This window comes from Falco rusticolus, chromosome 6 (genome assembly GCF_015220075.1).
Source record: "Falco rusticolus isolate bFalRus1 chromosome 6, bFalRus1.pri, whole genome shotgun sequence".
Lineage (NCBI taxonomy): Eukaryota > Metazoa > Chordata > Aves > Falconiformes > Falconidae > Falco > Falco rusticolus.
Window position 1 is genome coordinate 10,497,883 of NC_051192.1, and position 20,692 is coordinate 10,518,574.

General features: G+C 39.7%; 1 protein-coding gene across 3 annotated transcripts in view; it reads right to left on the reverse strand.

Annotated features, from left to right (window-relative positions):
- DISC1 (DISC1 scaffold protein) overlaps positions 1-20,692 on the reverse strand; it is a 205,600-nt gene that overhangs the window by 130,428 nt on the left and 54,480 nt on the right. For all 3 annotated transcript variants that reach the window (XR_005104969.1, XM_037392564.1, XM_037392565.1), the window contains exons 4-6: positions 17,650-17,800; positions 14,229-14,358; positions 10,038-10,273 (exon numbers count right to left, since the gene is read on the reverse strand). Coding sequence is in view for 2 of the 3 variants with exons in the window: in XM_037392564.1 (XP_037248461.1) it covers positions 10,038-10,273; positions 14,229-14,358; positions 17,650-17,800 (517 nt within the window). In the remaining variant the exon portion in view is untranslated. The remainder of the gene's footprint in view (positions 1-10,037; positions 10,274-14,228; positions 14,359-17,649; positions 17,801-20,692) is intronic.

Sequence of the window (20,692 nt, forward strand, 5' to 3'; positions counted from 1 at the left end):
CATTAAATGCACTAGGGTGAAACAGCACTTTTTGTTTTCTTTATAAACTTTCTACCACAAAGTTTGATTCTCCCTAAACAAGGAAGACATTAGATAACAAGATTTTCATTGTATGTGATATGTTCATAAGCCTGACTGGGTGACACATCTGCATATTACCATACCAGGAAAGCAATTTTTCAGTCAAGCACGTAAGTTCCTCTTCATCTTTGTGCAATGATCCACAGGACTTTAAACAATGAGATTTTCACAGTAGCGTCTCTCTGTGCTGCAAAGCAAAATCATCCTTTAAACATAAGTCAGGGATTTCCAAACACTGATTTTTCCTTAGACAATGCAACCCACAGAAAACTTCTGTAAGATGACGGAGCTGGTTAAACAATGCTAAAAACACATAACTGGTGCTAAACTGATGTGGTAAAAATCCAATTTCTCTATCTAAACCTGTCAGTGCTCTTGAGGCATGGACTTTGACACTAAATAAGAGGGAAAAGTTGTGTTTAATTCATACTGAAAATTAAATTTGTGGCAGTTGCAAGGACTAGTCACTTGAATTAGAAGAAAAATGCAAAGTGTCACCTTGGAAAGCTTCCAACCTCAAAAATTAATCTGAGGCAAAAATTATCAAGAGATGTACTTTACAGTACTGGAGCACTGGATCTTCTGCACATTTCAATCTACAAAGTTCTCCAAGGAATATGAATAAGAACCCAAAATTATGTACCTAGCTCTGAACCATCAGAGAGCTGATTTTGCTCCAACAATTTGCTCTTTTTCTAGCGATCTTTTTGCAGGGCAGTATATCTTCATTGTTATGCTGTGTCAAGGATTCCTTCAATACATGTGCTCCCCCACTCAGAATTTATCAAGAGGCAGAACCAGAAGTATACTTTCCCAATGTCTTCGTAAAACCTCAGCTTACCAATAAGGTTTCCCATTGACTCCTGTGTCGCTGGGTGACTGCACTTGCCTTTGTCAACTCTCAAAGAGCTATACTTACCTGAAGTGGACCATAACAACTCATCACCCTGCCCAGAAGCTCTTACATACACAAGAACTCGAAATTGAGACACCCCTTATTTGCTGCAGTGCTGTCAGACACTAGCCTGAATTACAGGAGGCTTGCAGAAAAATCAGGGCATTAGATGATGCTTCTCAATTTTTTCTAAGAATGATTAAGATCTGTTGTTTTTTTTTAATGCCCACAATAGGAGGTCTGAGGCAGCACCACAGTCTGTATAGTATGCTAGCTGGGGTTTTTGCCTAAAATCACTCCAACAGAAACAACCCCTTCACAGACGCTTGGAGATGCTACTGGCATCTTTAACGACAAACCCAAGCTGAATTTTCATTGCCACGGATTGAGGAATCTTCTGGTCCTATAACACACCATTCAGACAGCCGAACTGGCTGTTTCAACCAACCATGCACATGGTGCTGTATTTCCCACCACCTTTCTGTCATTTGTGGCAGTTGTTCCAGCTGCTACGTGAAACGGGAACATAGGACCAAAAACAAAGGCACAATCAAACAGTTATCTGCAGCAGCAGTTCATCACATCCAAACATTTTCCTGAGATTTTCTGATATGTTCAGGAGACCCCCATTCTTCTGCTACATCTGCCTGGAGTGCACAAAAACTAGATCTTGCCCACAGCAGCTGAAATCATTCTCCTAGGATTAACATCCATTGTATTTCACTGACTGAAAGAGTCTGTCCCTGGACATTGATATTATATGCTTCTCTTTACTATAAACAAAATAATTCGGTATCATAACTCGATTGGGACAACTGGCCATATTTCCCTAAAGAGAAATAAAACTCATCATATGCATACCCAGAGGAATCAGTACATAAGTGGCCCAGACTTTATAGGATGCTATATCCCACTGGATGCTGTTCAGGCAAGCAGGGGGAACCAGATGCTCAGCAGGGAAAATCAGATTCCTCATTACACCGCATACATGGGTGCTAAAGCAGTTTGTACTCATCTTTCTGCTGGGACTTTTTCTTTCTATAATAATGCTGCCTGGAAGGACAAAAACTGCCTCTAAGATTGTTCAAAAATACTTCAGGTTCCTAGGAGTGTCTCTGTCCTCCAAGTTACACTCTTCCTGCTGTTTCCAACCCCTCGTGTTCTTCCCAAGCAAGGCCAGTACCTACAGCGTGGGAGCAGAATTCACCAGAAGCCCTTCTTCCTCCCTACAGCAAGGATCCCGGTGGGATCAGAGTCACTATGAACTGCTGAGCCACAGAACAAAGCACTCTGCTCAGACATAGGCAACTCAAGAAGTCCTCTGCCACTATTTCAAACTCTGCCAGCTCTTGTCTGATGACTTTTGTTTGCACCCTTGTAGGAAGCAAATTCACTTCACATGCTAAAGCACATACATACACCGTGTGGCATGCCAGGCTTTCAGTACACAGTTTCTTCTGGAGTTGCTCCCACCAGTGAGGAAAAAAAAGAAGCAAAAGCCACTTGCCCAAGGAATCCACCCTTCAATCCTAGGCAGAGAACAAAGGAATGAAATTAATCCTAGGTAGACAAAAACAGAGAGGAAAACACCTATCTATCTACAAAAAGAAAGCTGAGCCTCCTAATCAGTCACATCACAAAGGAAGAGGCAGACCTCTTCCCTCACCTATGACTCGTCTTAGCATCTCACAAAAGCCTGCAGCCAACTTTGAGAAAGCCAAGATGATGGCCTTCTCAAACACAAACCCAGCCGTGGGACTAGCTGAAAACGAGACAATCCTATTATCAAAGCTCAGGTTGGGTTGTGACATTTGACACAATATTGGGAGTTTCTCCTCAAAAAGTCCCTTGTGGCAAAGGAAGCTGGCTGTGCAGCCAGTCACTCCAAAGGCAGAATGTCCAGGGAATTTCCAGGGCCGAGTCCTCCCCAAGTGATGGGGAACATCCTCTGGCTCTGCTCCTCTGCTGCAAGCTCACCGCCCCAGGGTTTGTGAAGCTGTAGCACACAGAATAGAATGGATCAATTGATCATTAAACAAGAGAACTACAATTAAGTAAACAGGGCACCATACCATCTTCACTACACCTAGCTATAGTAGCAGCAGTGGTATTGGCTATATTTTAAGAACCCAAATTGTATTTTCATTCAGCTCGTAGCACAGACAGAGACACATTTCCTACCATAGAGAACAGTTTTAAAACTCTGTGTTAAGCTTTAAAAAAAGTAGATCAGAGCAGCATGAAAGGGCCCTAAGTCCAGGCAGTAAGGCAAATACTCAAAGCGACCTGTGTATTGTGCTTGTGTCATGGAAGATGATTTATCACTGACTGAAATTAAGTCAACATGGACAGGCTTGGGGAGGAACTGAAACCTTAAAGACTCATGTCCAGACCTGATGACTGCGACAGAAGTAAACAACAGGGAGACCTGTTTCTGGGGCTGTGCAGCACTTCTTCACGTGGTGTATTTCACACGCAAACACCCTTTTTCAATTCCTGAAGACCTACAAAGCTAAAATAACTGAACTAGCGAGGTGACCGAGACCTCTCACTTCTTCACTCCTATTACCTGGTGACGAAGCCTTAGCTGCGGTGGCCACTACACAAGTTACCTGTTTTGCCTGTGCATCTGACAGCTCAAGACACGCATTTCATCATGCATATCTGTAAAAGTGAAACAAAGGTGGAAAAGCTCTCTTCTCTCACCTATTTTTCTTACTTGCACTCCCTTTTAATATTATCCTTTCCCTGGACTTTTGATATTTTACAGCAACACCATGTGGACAGATAGTGTGCTGTGTGTTTCAAAGACGTATTTTTAAGGAGAAAAAGACAACAGATCATGCACAAAATAGGGAAAAGTACAGAGGACAGAGCCCAGAAGCTTTATCCTCTCACACAGCACAGAAGCAAGAATCTTATAGAGACCAGACACACATGCACACAACACCCATGCTTACACCACCATCTGTGAAATACAACACTATCTGGGAAGGCAAGTGGCTGTCAGGTGCCGACAACTGATGGCAGGAGAGGGAAAGTCTCGTCAGAAGGGCAGAAAGCCTTTCTGCCAAGGGAGCAGCACAGGATTGCTGACATCCTCACAAGGCAGACACCTGATGATGCAGCATGTGAAAATCACCCACCAAGTGAAAGACCCATAAGTAAATTAAGTTGCCTGGGAAAATGAAAGCAACAGTGACTTGCTGAAAACAATTCTATGTACAGCCAGTCCCAGGAACAGCTAAAACCTCCCCAGCACCAAATGAGGCCAGAAGTTCCATAACAATGCAATGTGCTTAGATGTCTGCTAAACCACTGGGGTCTTCATGGTCTGACTCAAAACCAAGCAGAGCAGTCTCTCCTGAAAATATTCAGAAAGATCTTTCTAAAAAAAAAAAAAAAAAAGTTTAGATTATTTTTCCTCTAACCTACCTACCAACATCACTTTCTACTTGTAATTAAGCACCACTAAGGTGGTGAAATTGGGAAAAAGTGAAGACAACAAAAAAGCTCCAAACCACCCAAAAAAACAAGTAGTAAACCCAGAAGTAAAAACTCCGAGACCATCTGGCATTAAAAGTACAATTCAGTTCTCTGCTGTCCTACACACAAGCCCAGCAAACAGTAGGAACATTGGCAGCCCAGGCACTGCAGCAGAAACTTTTTGATGCTATAAAGCCATTTCATCCCTCTGCTCTTCATATTCGTGCTACCTTCTTATTCCCAGAGGATATTTTTTAATATGTATGCATTTTCACAGAAATAGCCAAAGAAAACTTCAAACCATGTATTTAAATGAAACTTTCCTGGGTAGACTGCATGTTATCTAGCAAACAACAGATATCTTTTTGAAAGGATAGGATACAATTTTGCTTCTTCTAAATACAGTTCTTTAAAGCTAAGATTTTTGTTGAAAGGCTGTTACGAATAAACATGGCTGCATTCAGACTACTTCAGTAATTTCACGCAGCTTGCTAACCACTAATTTCACCAGAAATTTAATGTGGACATACACTTTGAAGAACAACAAAACGTTTACAACATCTTCTCTCCTAATGACAGTACATGACAGCCCATTCTGGATGCCACTTCCTAAATTAATACGTGAAACTATGTATAAATGTTCTTTTCTAACTTTTCTCAAGTAAACCAACTTCTCTAAAGAAACCCACCTTTTTTGCTTTTATCAGGCTTTGGCCTCAACTGATGTTGTTGAATGCTCTGAGTATATTCCAACTAATAAAGTTTTCAAACCCTGGAGCATTTGTATTTCACTTTGAATTAAGCTTTGTCAGATGAGCTCCAGGCATCACTAAAGCAGAGTGAACTGGTTGCATAAAACTTCAAGTTCAGTTCCTTGTGACTCTGGCCGCAACAGTACTACAATAACTAATATATAGAAAAGAGAATTTCCGTATCTTCAGAAGATCCCACACACTCGCTGTGGAACAAATTCCTCCTAATTAAAAATTGTTCCACGGGAAAGAAGAGGTAGAGTATTCAAATATTTTGAAAGATATTTAATTGAATTTATTTCCTTCAACCAGCATCCAGTGCCCAGACAATAGTTCAGATGGAACTGTGCAATTTATTTTAAGGATGATATGCTGCACAGTCACATGCATCTCTAGATATGGATAAAACCAAAAGAGAAAATGCTAAATGAAGCTAAATATGAACAGAAGTATAACAGACTTCCCTGGTTTTCATTGTGAAATGAAAAGAAACCAAAAAAAAAAAAAGGAAACAACGGGTACTAAAGAGAGTAAGGCAAATAATTAACATGATCTTATTTTATGACTAGAAAATTCACGATACATTAATTTAAAATGTATATGTCTGAAATGGTATCCCCTTCAGTAGAGGATATGGAAACAAAATATTTTATTACCTTTTGTAATCTCCAGGAGAAAGTTCTTCACACTGAAACACTCAGACCTATTTTCCTCTGACTTCAATATGCCATCCTCAGTTAAAACACTAACATGTGTCGTGGTGCGCACAACACCTGGTGCTCCCACCTTTTAAACACAACTCCACACAACCCCACGCAGGCAAACTAAGCTTTTGCACTGCCATTTCCTCACTTTATAGTAACGATTACATCCTTCAGTTTACCAAAAGCAAGTAGGCCTGCCTGGATGAGCAAAAGGACCACATTCTGTGGTCTCAACCTCGATGAGAATCCCTGTCAAAACACAAGTGAGTATATTTGTCTGCACATTAACCAGCCAAGTTTTAACCTCAGCTTCCACCAGCCCACAAGAAAGAGCCCAGGGTAACGTGTTTAACATTTCCCAATCGTTCACACTCAAAAGCATGCTATAGTTACTGACAAAGGCTTTTTGTTTTCAAGAAGTCCACCACATACCAAAGATAAACAAGACAAAACAAACGATTATTAATCTTCCTGAAAATAACAACGTTTGACAAGAAAAATAAGCTTAGAAACGAGCTCAACCCAACGTTACATTGACTTGCTCTCTTGCTTCCGCACGCTTCTCTCTGGGCAATTAGTCTTCATTTAAGATGTTTTCTCATGTTCCCTGAAGTTTGCTTTAGTAAGTTGCTACTTAATAACATTTAGACGAAGAAAAGCAAAATAATTTGTATTTTATAGTGAACTGCAAGTCACTCAATATGATTCATTGTAGCACAGATTGTCTTAAGAGATGCTTCACATCAGCCATGTGTTATTCCAGTGCTGAATGCAATTCATGTACCCTACAAATAATTACGCAAAAGCACATTATAGCAGTACTTTACTGACTAGTACAACGCCGTTAAAATAAATACTTAGTATCTTGCAACCCAATAGCCAGGAGCTTGTAATTTACAGCCCATCAATATTGAACGACTTTGACATAAACACTGATCGTTAGTATATGTGCATGAGCAATGGCTTTATTTCTCACACAGATAGCCTTAATTTTAGAAGACTTGAAATTTTTTTTTCTCTGCAGTGATTCATAAAATAAAATGTGCATTTCCAGAAAAACCTCTTTCACATTAAATATCCTAAGACTTTGGAATGTAAAACTAATATGCTGAACTGGCTTCATCAAGTATTTTAACCTGCTACCTAATATACAATTGCCTTTCACAAGTACTGATTTAGGATAATCCAATGCAGATTGCAATGATAGAAATTCTGGCTAGATATGAGATGGGGGGATTAAAAAAAAAGAGTTCACAGTAAGGGTGGTGAAATTTAGGATGCCTAGCAAGGCTGCAAAATCTCCACCCTTAGAGACACGTAAAACTCCGACAGATGGGTCCTGAGTGACCTAATCTCACTTGGAAATTGCGGCCCTGCTTTGAGCAGGAGTTTGACAAGATGACCTCCTAAATTACTCTATAATTGTATGACAATGTAAGGGATGCCCGCAGGCACACAGGAAGTATATCCACACCAGACATCTTACTGCTTTTCCATCTTACGGAAAGAGAGAACAGAACATGACTGGATGCAGACATCAGATCACTAGGGGTATGACGGACTGCACAGCTTGAAGACTCCCATCACTGTTCAGTTTCACAGTAAGATAACTGCAACCATTGCAGGGGCATTTTCTTACCCTCAGCCCTACTGGATATATAGCCTGCCCTGAAAGCAAGAAGTGGCAGAGAACCCATGCTGGAAATTTCTCTGCTGACCATCACTCAAGCACAGCTCTCTGATCCTTTCTGCTACCTAAAGTAGCAAACAATTTGGGGGAAGAGATTAGAGAACCAAAGGCAAGGAAGAGGCCACATGATAATGTCAAGTGGTTGAGTCACACTGCTGGACTGAAGATTTCAGTCTGTGCTCCCAACAGCTTGTGCATTTTCCAGTAGAGCAGCAGGCACAGCATGTACAACGCTTGTGCAGATTTTGCATGGGACATATCAGACCAAGAAGCCACATCATGTAGAGAAAACACCTACAGAGCATTTTTTATCCAAAGAGCACCACCATCTCCTACAGAGAAGAAAAAAGCTGCTGAAAAGACAGTGAGCGGTGCCTTGCTTCTTGAAAAGGCTGCACACATTCCTGCCAGCTCACTTAGCTTTTAATTTGGGAAGAAGGAGAAAAAAGAAATCTAGCAATTCGTTGATGGACAGCTGCCAACTCCCTGAACAACTATGACCACCAGGTCTCTCTCTCATCTATAACCATTAATCCTCTCTGCTTTCACCTCCCAGAATCAGGTCTCCTCTTGCCTGTGCCTTTTACTAGATTTCTGGGCTTGCATTCCTGGACACATTAAGTCCCAGCTTAAAAACTGCAATGGAGCATTCTCCCTGCTAGGACGCTGAAGTCCCTGCCAGGTGAGGCTATAGGTTCAGATCCAGTCAGGCTGCAGAAGACCTAAATGCAGAGCTTCCATGTTCTGAACCAAGGACTCTGGCTTCCACGTGGCCATGCCACAGGCGGGCATCTGCATCATTGCCATTAGTTCTGGTCAGAAAAAGCCTTGGGGTTTGACAAGAGCACCCAACTACAACCTGATACAGGAGAGATAAACTGCTCCCAAAGGCTGTCACAGATGCCTGCCTAGGCGTGCATGCTTGTGCAGCCCAAACCAGCATTTAGCTTTACGAATTTGCAACAGGGGAACTCCAGCTACAGTAAAGAGAGAAAAAGCATCTCATCATTGGCCCTGGTGACATGAAGCTGATCAACAAACAGAACAAAAACAGAAAGCTTCCATTCAAGGCATCTTTTAAAAATTAACAGAAAGGAAAGAAACTAATTCTAAATCTTCATTGAAGTTCTGAACCCACTTCAAATAAACACCTGTTTTCCCTCAAGTGATCGTGTTACTCATGGTGCTAGTGAGCAAAGAACTCAGTACTGGTTCAGGAGGAACTCGCTCAAAGTTAATTTATCTTTAAATAATTTCCCAAAGACTTAAGTGCAACTCAAATGTTGCATCAGCAATGTGAGAGGAAAAAAAATAAATCTGAATATTCTTTCATAAGCAAATCCAATACTAAGAGAAAACTCAAATCAAAGCACGGGTTCTCAACAGACTGCTTGAGACCTTTCATTCCTCAATCTCAGAAACACAGGTATAAGACACTGTTAAAACAAATTAAACTTAATTCAAGAAACTACTTCCCATAACCTAATTTAAAATTTTAAACAAATCTCAGAAGAGAGCAGTACGTCCTCTATGAAATGTTCTGCTGAGTTTAAAAAAACCTGTATAAATTAGCACACATGAGCAGCAATTTCTCATGAATGTTAATATAACCAAACTAAATTCAATAAACATGAAGGGAGAAAAAAAAATTGCAAGCAACATAGTTATTGCTTATCTGGAAGAAATGCAAGTTCAGATAAATACAAATTTTATTTTGTCCTGGTGACACAGCAGCAGTAACACACTTTCAAAGTTCCATTACCAATGTCCCATTGACTGCCAGTATGGTTTAGGCCCCGAGCGCTTCTATTGCTTTTGTAAATAAAGATGAGGTTATTTCCAAAAGGTTACCAAAAGCAGCAACTTTTCCATTTAAAGGAACCATATGCTATGCATTTAACTGTAGATGTCCCAAAAGTCTTCATGCTGCATCCCCTCCCTCACTACTTCCAGTTCACGGTCTGAGCCTAACACTCATCACGTCGGTCTTCATCATGACTGGAAGTTCACTGAAGCAAGAAGCATCTCTAATATTTATTTGGATGGTGCCTAGAACACACTTCCAGGCTGTGAGACATATGTTTTAATTACTGCACTACGAAGCTGGGCAAAAAAATTCCACCAGTTAACAAGAAATAGTTTAAAGTGACAATAGGTATTAACAACTGATGGATACATATGCTTTCTGTAGGTGGCTCTACCATAAAAAAAATACTAAGTGCAAGACTTCCAAATAACTACAAAGCCTTCCTTCCTGAGGAAGCATATTAATATTAGAACTTCAACATCTGTTCTTTGAAAATTTTAAAGTGTCTGAATCCAGCTAATTAGCTGGCACAATTATGAAGAACACCGCTGACAGCCATTTCAACAGTACATTGGGGAAGATACAAGACTGCACCACTGGCAAGATATTGAAATTTAAATACCTCTTTATTGTCCCCGGAAGATCCAGACTGAATGGAATTTGATAGGAGGATGCCAAAGTGTCATCCACAGCCTTGCTTACTTCCTGTAGTTCTCTCAGAGAAACACAGCCAAGCAAAGCAGTCAGTTCACAGTCCTGTGACTGAATAAGCCGATCTTGCTCTTCAATTTCTCTTCTCAGCTGTTGATCTTTTGTTTCTAACATGGCCAGTCTTGCTCGGAGGTCTTCAATTTCTTTCTGCATAGAAAAGAAACATGAGTTTACTATGAACCCTGTAAAAAACTCCCTCCGCCCCTAGAAGAAGTCTCAATACAAGTCTCAGAAGTAACATGAATTAAGGTGGTCCAATTTAGCACCAATATTAAACGAGAAGACATTCTTTTTGTTGACATACAAAAATTCTTATACCTTTTGTACTTAGAAAATGTAGTGCTTCCACAGTTGGAAACTCCCTACTTTACATTTCAACACTAAATTTCAGGTTCCTCTTCCAACAGCAACTGCCAGACACATTTTACCTTTAAAATACGTGGGTATTTCCAAGTTAAAAACTCCTCCAAAAAACCCAAAACCTCAGAGTTCAACCATGACAACAGAATCTTGCTACAGTCTGGTAGCTATCTGAACAACCATCTCTCTGTCCTCCTGCAGAATATTCCTGCAGTAATTCCTCTAGGCTTCCAATCAAACATTAGGCACGGGATGCAGGTGGTGAATCACTGTCTGGCTAGTCCTTTTGATTGTTAATATTTAATTTTGATTAACAGCACAAAATCCTACCCTGGCTTAAAATGACCAGAGCTTCAAGGTCAGTTGTACTCTTGCCAGAAGTTCAAACCCCATGCGTTACAATACTGATGTCTCTTGCAAGAGCACGGTCCAATTTTTCCTTGAAAACAGATCGCTTGCACCCAAGGAAAAAGCACTTTGTGAAGGAGTCTGGGTTGCTGAGTTAATAAAGTTATTTAATAAGTGGCCCTTGGCTCATTTGTCCCAGAATTTGAAAAGTAAGGGGAAAAAAACAAAACGAAAACCAAACAACAAACACACACACAGAGAGAACTACTTCCTATCAAAGTAGTTTAATACCATACTGGAGAATTTTATTGCATTTCTACATTTCTTACCATCTCTGTGAAACTTTGCAAGCAACGTAAACTATTATCTCCGCAGACTGAATGTTCACCGTTTTCCATACAACCAACAAGAGGGGTTTCTGAAGTGCTATCTATAGATTCTCAAGAGAAAACAAAGCTCATAATTCCATCCTCTGACCACATTCAGTCCAGAAAAAAAAAAATAATGGGGAAAAAACCTCCAAAAAACCAACAAAAAAACCCCACCCACAAACAAAAATTTTTCAGGGCTAACTAGGCATTATAACCAACATTAGAAACTACCATATAGCTTTTTATAGCAATTCACTCCTTCATTCTGTCTGTAAAATGGCAGTAAGAATATCTCTTCATCCAAAGCAACATTACGGAGATAAAATTAAGTGGGTTTGAATCACTTAGATGCCATGTTGTTTAATGCTGTAAAAGAAGCCCATTCACAAATTAATAAATCTGCATCCAAAAGGGAGTTTGAGTGGCATACAGTAAAAGGGTGCTGGGGCCAAATACTGAGTAATGAAGATAAAACGGTACTCTGAATACCTGAACAAGCACTTTCCATCTTCAGCAATGTATGAGGCAGGAATCCAAGGGAAAAAAAAAAAAAAAAAAAAACAACAAAACAGGCATGCTCACACAATTAAAGATTCTCATAAAACATACATAATATGCACAGATAACTAACTTCGGCATTTCTTTGGTGTTGGAGTGCTTCAGTTCGAAACCTTAACATTCTTTTAAGATTTTCAATGTAATTTAAGTGAATTTTAGTTCACTAAATGCTCACTTTGTCACGCTTTCAGGCTTGCTGTACTGCAACAAGCTCCCTGAGTATCACCTAAAAAAAACAACCAGAAGAAACAGCTCTTGCATGTTAAAAGGTTGACTGGCTCAAAAATTTCAACTTATATTACTGCTGAACACTAGATTCATCAATTATTTTCCTCCTTTTTTGGTTTTAGATTTAGTGACAAGAGAACAGAGTGGCCCACGTTTCAACCCACAGGCATTTGTCAAGGACAGAAAGGTCAGCAGGCCAAAACCATCAGTTTTGTTTCTTTCAGTCTCAAATCAGTCTTTTAGCACGCACAAAGGACAATTCTGTCTCTGTGTTACTGGTTTGGGAATGCTGCCAAAATCTTAATAGGCTCTACTTAATACAAAGACCTTCATATTCTGTGAAAAACGTAGTAATTGCAATCACCGCAATAAGCAACCTACATGGGAACAGAGAGGGAGATGAACAGAATTTGGTTTTACAAACACACTTTTAGTACTGAAATGTTTTTACAACAGAAATAGATACCAGAAGCACACAATCTGCATTCGCAGAGAGAAAGCTGTTCTGCTCAGGAATAGTTCACAGGCATTCTTGGGAGAATGGAAATTTTAGTCAGTAAACTGGAATTCTCCCACATCCTTTTCCAGAAACTACAAGAAGCCTTTAATGTGCTCTTGGTCAGCCTCCAGGGACAGATAAAAAGGACTTACAGTCCCAGCACGGAGCAGCAGATGATACTCGGCTCACTAAACATAAGCTGGAGTTTTACTTTGTGGGTTTCAGTTTAAGCTGAGATTTCTAACACGACAGTTAATCAGTACTGGTTGTAAAGTCCAGCTTCACTTATGGACTGGTGTTCTCCATGAAGTACGGACTGCGGCAGAAACCTTAATATGAAATTTTACATACTGTCACAGGCTCTCAAATCCCTGAATACAAATGCAGAACCAAAAGGAGAGAGGGCAGAAGCAAAAGGAAAGGAAAGAAAAGTAGGGCTGAGGAAAAAGAAAAAATTAGTAACAATGACTTCAGATCATGTCAGATTTTGGGCAGAAGCAATCCTTAAGGGATGCTGGGAGCTATCAAACCGCATAGTCCAGCCTTCTCCAGAACCTCAAATTCACAATGATTTTGATCAAATGCTCGTAAATAGTATGCCAGTACAGCAACTTGGCTCATTTGTCCCTAGTATAACTACATAAAAATAAAGATTCACCTGGAGCCAGTATAAAGACTCCACATCCACTAATGTTTTAAGTGCAGCAGTTTTCAGTTGAATATCTTGAGATGGTTGGCTGGATATCTAGGTCACCAAAAATAGTTTTCTGGACACCGATAATGTTGAACTACACTGTCTCCTCTTATGTGTTGATGAAATAAATCTAAACAATACAAAGGTGATGACTAGGATAGAAAAGACACTTCATCTAAATAAGATTTTGCAATGGCCATCTAAGATGCTTTTCTCTATTTCCTTCTAGGTTTTATATATATTTATGTGTAGACAAACACGCAGATGGTTATACTATTGGATCCACCAAAGGAAGAAAAATATCGAAAATAATGAGATTTCAAGGCAAGACCACAGAAAAAAAGAAAACTAGACCTACTAGCTAGGATGTCACATTGCTGAGCGTGATCACCAAGGTTTAAAAGGAGGTGGAGGAAAGATTTGTACTAGACAGTAAACAGATTTTTGAAGGCTAGTGAAAAGAAAGAGCTGAATTTTGCTTAAAAGGCTTGCAGATTTAAAATTGGACAGAAGCCATCTTAAAAATATTCCATTTGCCAAATTACCACGTTGTGACATCACGTGTCAGTGTAAAGTTATTGTTGGCAAATGCCAACTGCTCTGTGACGATTCCTTCATCCTTATGAAATGTATCAATCATCTTTCAGGAACAAAAGCTGGTGAATTGTGTATTTCTAGTCAGTGCTAACCAGAAATGGATGAAAACCTTGTCTGCAAACAAAAATTTCTGAAAATCATTGAAATATTAAAATGGCCAGTTAGAACATAAAAGGAACACTTTAAAAGATAATGAGGAAAGTTAAAGCGTGCACACCAGCCACCAAGCCTTCCAGTTCTGCTTCTCCATAATGAGATTAACACAACTCCTGTGGCTGCCATCTCCAATCATCACTTAGATTATCAACTGGACCACAGCCAAGGCTCTAATTGCTGCACAGAAGCAAAGTCACTATTACAATAAATTTATTTAAATCTGTGTGACAGCTTACAAGCTTTTTCGCTACACAGCACTGGTTCTTATGGACAACTTTGCAGTCCTGTTACCTGTAACCATTTCTTTTCTTGAAAAAGTTGGTTTCGTTTTGTGGCCAAAAACTGCATCCTCTCCTGGTAAGTGGACCTCAAAAGTTTATGCTCGTTTTCATGCCAAAGCTGGGTTTCTTCATGTCTAACCCTTTGAAAAAAAAAAAAATTACAAAAGCTAAAAATCAGCACTAGCACCAGGTATCGACATCTCAAAGATTAAATAGAACAGAATACTACATGTTACCTTCAGAGTCATAACATACCATCACCAGAATGATTACATTTTAAGCAGATACAGTTAGAGAACAAGAGATTTTTCCTTGGCATATCTTCCTTTATTATCTCAAACATTTACACTGTTTTTACAACACGCTGAAGAAGGAAAAAGGAAAACTTGTATAGCTTCAGGCTTCCCCCAGCTTTTTCATATTTCAGAAATTTATCCATCACTGCCTTGAAAGAGACAAAACTAAGGCATGTAATTTCTATCAATATAGAGAAAAATCTCTCTTAGACAGAAGTTTAGAAACTTGCCAAAGCCATTTTTGCAGCTTCTGTCAGCTTTTGGAGACTACATTAGAGATCATCTGGAGTGTTTGCTCCATGATGCCAAATTTTACTTTTCTTTTGCACAGCGAGTTCTTTCAAAATCACAGTCAGCGGGAATCCTCACAGTGGTCAGTACAACCCTCAGCTGTAAAATCTTTGCATGATTGGACCCCAAGGCAACCAGTGCATTAAGTGTCAAGTCTATAATCAGCCTCTCAAAATGCACCTACAAGCAACGCAAACCTATTTTGTCTTGCACATTCCTGCATAGAGGCACGCATGCTTGCAAGGCCAATTGTATTTCTGTGTTCACCTCTAGAGACAAGCGCATGCATTTCCACATAAAGGGCAGAGATGCATTTCAATATCTTGTTTAAAACAAAGAATGTTTTTGAAGCATGACTTCTCATTGTAATCTTGCAAAGCAAATAATTCCATGCCACATACAAAACACGCATCGCAAGTCTGGTTTAAGCATGATTAATCACACAATTATGATCTCATGCACAGCTGTTTAACAAGCGTGTGGAACAAGAGGTTCCAGTCTCTTCTGCAGGACCGTCAGAAGACATGCATCCCTCTCTGTGGGCTGAAGAACGTACTGAAAAAGCAAAATAAAACCCTGGTACTAAAATAAATGGCATTAATATTTAAACAAAATAGACATAATGACAGTGCAACCATATTTTTGTAACAAAAAAACAGATCAAAGAGACATCCATATTATGAGGTGCTAGGCCATCACTGTGTATGTGCCTTACAATCATTATAGATTGCTGTGGCTCCAACAGACCACACTTCTCAGCAGCTCTGAAGCCGCTTTTAGCCAGAGCTGCACCTCTCCAACAGCTGTAGGCAATAGAAATTTCTGAGTGGCCCATCAAGATTTCGGAAACATTCCACAACAGACATAGGTTATTCTCAGAAGCTCCTCTGAAATCCCCATGTACGTCTGCCTTCTTGGTACTGAGGAAACAGAAATAAGATCTCTGATCTCACCAAACCTAGGTGCTCGCACATACACGGCATTGTTCCTAAGCTAAACATAACCAACCCTGGGCTCCTACCACCTGCCCCCAATATCCTGTGTCAACACCGAATGCGCTCACCTAAAATCTGATCTCAAATAAACAAATAAAACCAAACTGGGGCATGAATTTCACTATTACGTATTAAACTACCTGCCATACACACTTTTCGTTTCAAAAGTTCTTTATTTGCAAAAAGATGAGACTGTCTTAACTCCAGTAAAACTGCAATGATCTGGTCTTCTGGGGCTAGTCTGATCATCTTTTCAGTTTTCCAGGTGAAAAAAGAAATCTTGGGTATACTGGTTTTGTTCCAATTGAAATTGGAAACTAAAATAAAACTGAAGCCTACAAATTTTCCTTGAAGAAATGCTCATGTTTTCCACCCTGTACTATCTAAAAATACTGTTGGAAGCAGAAAAATTTTAAACACCAGTATTGAAGACAAAGGGTATGTTTGCTACGTCAACAAGAGAGTCAGACCACAGATAAAGCAGTGTAAAAGGCTACAAGAATCAAGCCAGGAAAAGAAAGGGCATCACAACAACAGTCAAACTCAAACACAAAGAAAGGCGTGTGCACAAGGCAGAAAAATGAAGAGTATATTCATGTGACACTGAAGAGTACACTGCTCTCAGACCTGTGCAGAGTTGCAGATACTATCATCCAAAGAACAGGAACACTTTCACAAAAGTATATATATTATATAAAAAATAGATTATCTACACATATAGGAAAAAAAATTAAGCAGACTATGTATTTCAAGGATGCTTTAGTGACTCAATTTCTATGACACCAAAGACAACACCACCTCTAAAGCAAAAGTTATCGTTACAAATTAAGGCATAAATCAAACACATCTTAATGACAAAATATAGAATGCTGTATCCTAATCTTCAAGGAATGGTAAAATGGCTTCTTAGGGCTTTAGAAGGTAGGAAGAGACAGCTCTGAGGGAGGGCAGTTTGTTTTAAACCTGCCTCATTACTAAATACTATAAATAGAGGCTAAAAGTACCCTTAAAAGTTTCAAACTCTGCAATAAAATCCTATTATCTGTACTGATTTTATCCAATTTTCATGTCTAAAAAATTACACCCAAACGTACTGACTAGCACACTGCAGCCTTTTTACGTACAAGCTGCCAGAAAACAGGTTTTCCTTCTTTCATTTGTGTTACTGCATTTGAGAATAGCTTCCAATATCTACAAAGAATCCTCTTTCTTCTAACAACAGTAACCACAGCATAGCTGAAGACAGACCTAGAAATTGAGACAACGTTTTCTTCCTAAACTAACTACCTCCCTTGGGTCATCCAACACATCTTGCATTCCCCCAGTCTTTGAAGTTGTTATCCCTTCAAGAGAAGGTTGAGAATTTATTTCTGTGACTTTGTACAATGCTGAGTACATTACTGCCACCTAACAAGTGATGCATAAAAGGAAGCTCCCGAAGATCTATTCATATCAAAAATAAATCTGTTTTTACTTTATATTTAAATATATCTTTTCATTGCCTGGAAAAGAGCATCAGAATTAACTCCACAGGGAACCATTGCTCAAGCTGCCTTGCTGTTGTATGCTCAAGCTGCTGTGTCAAGGATTCAATTCCATTCCCACTCAACATCAGTGAGATAAGTTCCATTTAATACACCAGTTTGTGATCACTGTTTTTCAGTGTTGTCCTGAAAGAATAGCAGAAAGAAAAAAGGTGGGGGGACAGGGGGGATTTTCACAAACAAATTCTATATTGATATGTTAAATGGTCTTTAAAACTTTTTATTAATATTATTCATAAATTGTAGTCTGCATTTTGAAAAAAACAGAAGTACCATTTTACATAATAAGAAATCAACAAACTTACTGATGATCGGCAGCCCAGCGCAATGCTGCTTGAACTTGGGTAACAAACCTATCCAAAAAACTCCTAACTGAAGGATGTCTTGAAGGAAGCTGAAACTTTAAAGAATTTTTCTCTTTCTCCAGTTCTTCCAGTTTCCGTCTAAATTTATCAGCTAGAAATCAAATTTGGGGGAAAAAAAAAGTTAATTAGCAGTAACAAAAAGGTTCCATTTTACCTGAAGAAGAAAAAAGGTCAATCAACAAAAAGTAAAGACCACCTCACAGACAGTTCTTCCCTCTTTGGTAAAATATATTGGTCTGTTTTGCTCAAGGATGAATTACTAAGACTACAATGGAAAACATCAGATAACCAGGATGCTAAGCTACTTTCTTCTATGACAAGGACAAAACTGCCAGCTTCCCAGAACTTTCACAGAGTTTTAATTTGGTAAGGCTCCAAAGAATTGGCTCAAAGTTATCATCTGTGCTTTTTTCCTAGAGTAACAGCTCTGAATTCAATTCTAAGAAAACTCCTACTCTTCACTGCTCCACTTTTAAAACAATCTTAGATGGCAATTACACATTTGAAGTCTAACCTGTTTAAAAAAATTGTATTGTTATTAGGTCAAGAAATGAACACATACACATGGTATCTCAACAATATATTTCATCAGAAGATGCACATGGAATTACAGCAATTTAACAATTAACTTATGCCAGGCTCTCCCAAGTTATGCTTACTTTATCATCCAACAAAAATATTTACTTTCAAATTTAAACAAAAACAACAATGGTTCTTAAGAGATTGCTTTGACTCTACCATAACATAATACCTACACATTTCTTGAATTCTTCTCTCTGTAAGTTAGTTATTTTATGTCCCTGTGTTGAAAACAAAGGAACACAGTTCCATTTTTAATTATTATTTCAGTACATGTATTCTCTATAGTGCCAGTATACTAGCAAAATCACATACGTGACAGGTAACAAGCTTGGCTGGCCCAAGCCAGAATGCCTTCGAGGATATATTGAGCTAGCCCACAAATGGAAAACCTTTACAGAACAGTGCTTTCCTCCTGACCTCGCTGCCTACAATTCTGCATGATTAGCATTCCTTCCCTTCCAACATTTTCAATACAACGTGTTACTATCAGAACATCCATCTGTGCATGCTTTTTACTGCTTATTGCTTTCTTTATCCTCTGAGGGGTTTTAAGAAGAGGGGTTGTTTACATTTTCTGGTTTAGTGAAGTGATCCAGTTTTACAATAATCTATCATTAGTACTGATTTCCCTTCTGCTTCTGTGCCGATGGGGTGGAATAAAGACACAGAATGAACTAATGAGACTAGATCTTCTCCCTAGGCCAACAGACTGTTCTAGGGCAGTTAAACTCATGGTTTTGCTATTATTAGGGTGCAAAATGCTGCCAGAAGGCTCTAGCTGAAATGATCATCATCCAAGTTACTGCAGGGTCCAGCCCTTCCGCCAACAACCATGCTCCTCCTGCAAAGGAGAAACACCTTTCCAGCAGCAGAGGTGAACTACATCTGTGGCATGTTTCCCAGGGAGCAGAGCTGAAGACATTTTCCCTATCCTGATCACCACAAGGAGACTGGAATTTGGGCCCAGGTGAGATTCCTGAGCCCATACTTTGACCAGAAAAACATATCAGCATTTGCATTTCGTGTGGAATTCCAAATGCAGTCAGAAATACCACTGTTACGACCAGAAGAGTAAGGGCTGGATTGCGACCAGTGACCACATAACACCTGAACGAGTGGAAACACCTCCTTTTTCTCAAGCCATTCACCATCAGGCTTCCTGCGTTACCCACGCGGGAGTCGCAGCAGCCCTCTACACCCATTTAACGACGCTGTCATTTTTCTTCAACGTAATTATGCTCACACGGTGTTTGTGCGTCCAATTGTTTCAGCGTTCTAGTCCTACCCATCCTGGCCCTAGAAACAGGCTATTTTGGGAAGGAAAACAGATGAGAGGATCCACATGCCTATTCATTCCCTCTCTCATTAATCCTTGGCTGCATCCCGCTACACAGTATTCAATTAGTTTCTACTAACAGACGTTTCTAAATAATTTGTTCCACTGGCATTTTATAAGTGCTATTGCTGCCCATATCCGGTTGTTATCTCTCAGCACCAAATGATTTTTTTAATCCTTTCAGCATTGCAGTTTAGGGTTACGTCTCAAGAGACTCCAGCAGCATGGAGCTGAACACTGCTGCACGCTGCTTTGGGGCTCTTCTGGAAAGGAAGAGATCCAGGCACCTCAGTGCCAGCTGCAGAGCGGGGAACCGTGCAAATAAGGCTCAATTCAGTCCAGCTTTCAGCCCTGCAGCTCACCAGAGATCTGGATTAAGCAGAAGTAATGGAAGTGATCAGAAGTCTAGCAAATAGGACGTGTGAAAAAGAGGGCAATGCACAGGGTTCTTCGATCTAGTGGAGGTAAGGAGTGAGGGGAGTAATTTTCTGTGCTATTATGTGCTGCAAAAAAAAAAAAAAAAAAAAAATGGTAAAACAGGGCTTTTCACTTCTTCTCACAATTTGAGTCCTCAGCAAAAAAACTGAGTTGAGCCAAAGGACACAAGGAAAAACATTAGATATAGTAAAGCACTAAACCGAACTGCTTGGGACAGAGGAAGTCACCAACGTTGGTTTTCAGGTCAGATGAACATCGCTCAGGAATAGCTCCAGCATAGTTTTTAAGACCGAGGCCAGCAAGATCAACTGTCTTCTCCTGAGATCCCTCCCCACCAGATTTTCCAGGATTTTTCAGCCAAATAGCAGATGCAGGCGGCCTTTGCTATTTGTAAGCCATCAGACTCAGGGAGACCACCTTCTTTTGTCTTCATTTTAGTCTTTTAAGCATGTTACCGCAACAGAGAAAAGACCTTCACAGAATCCCACAGCTCACCAACAGACTGAAACACCAAAAGAAACCACAGGCACTCAGATACCTCCACCACACACAAAGGCTTAATATGTTGTTGCTCTGTCCCATACTTCACATCAACGCAAGTCATTTAAAACACAGCTTGCATGCAAA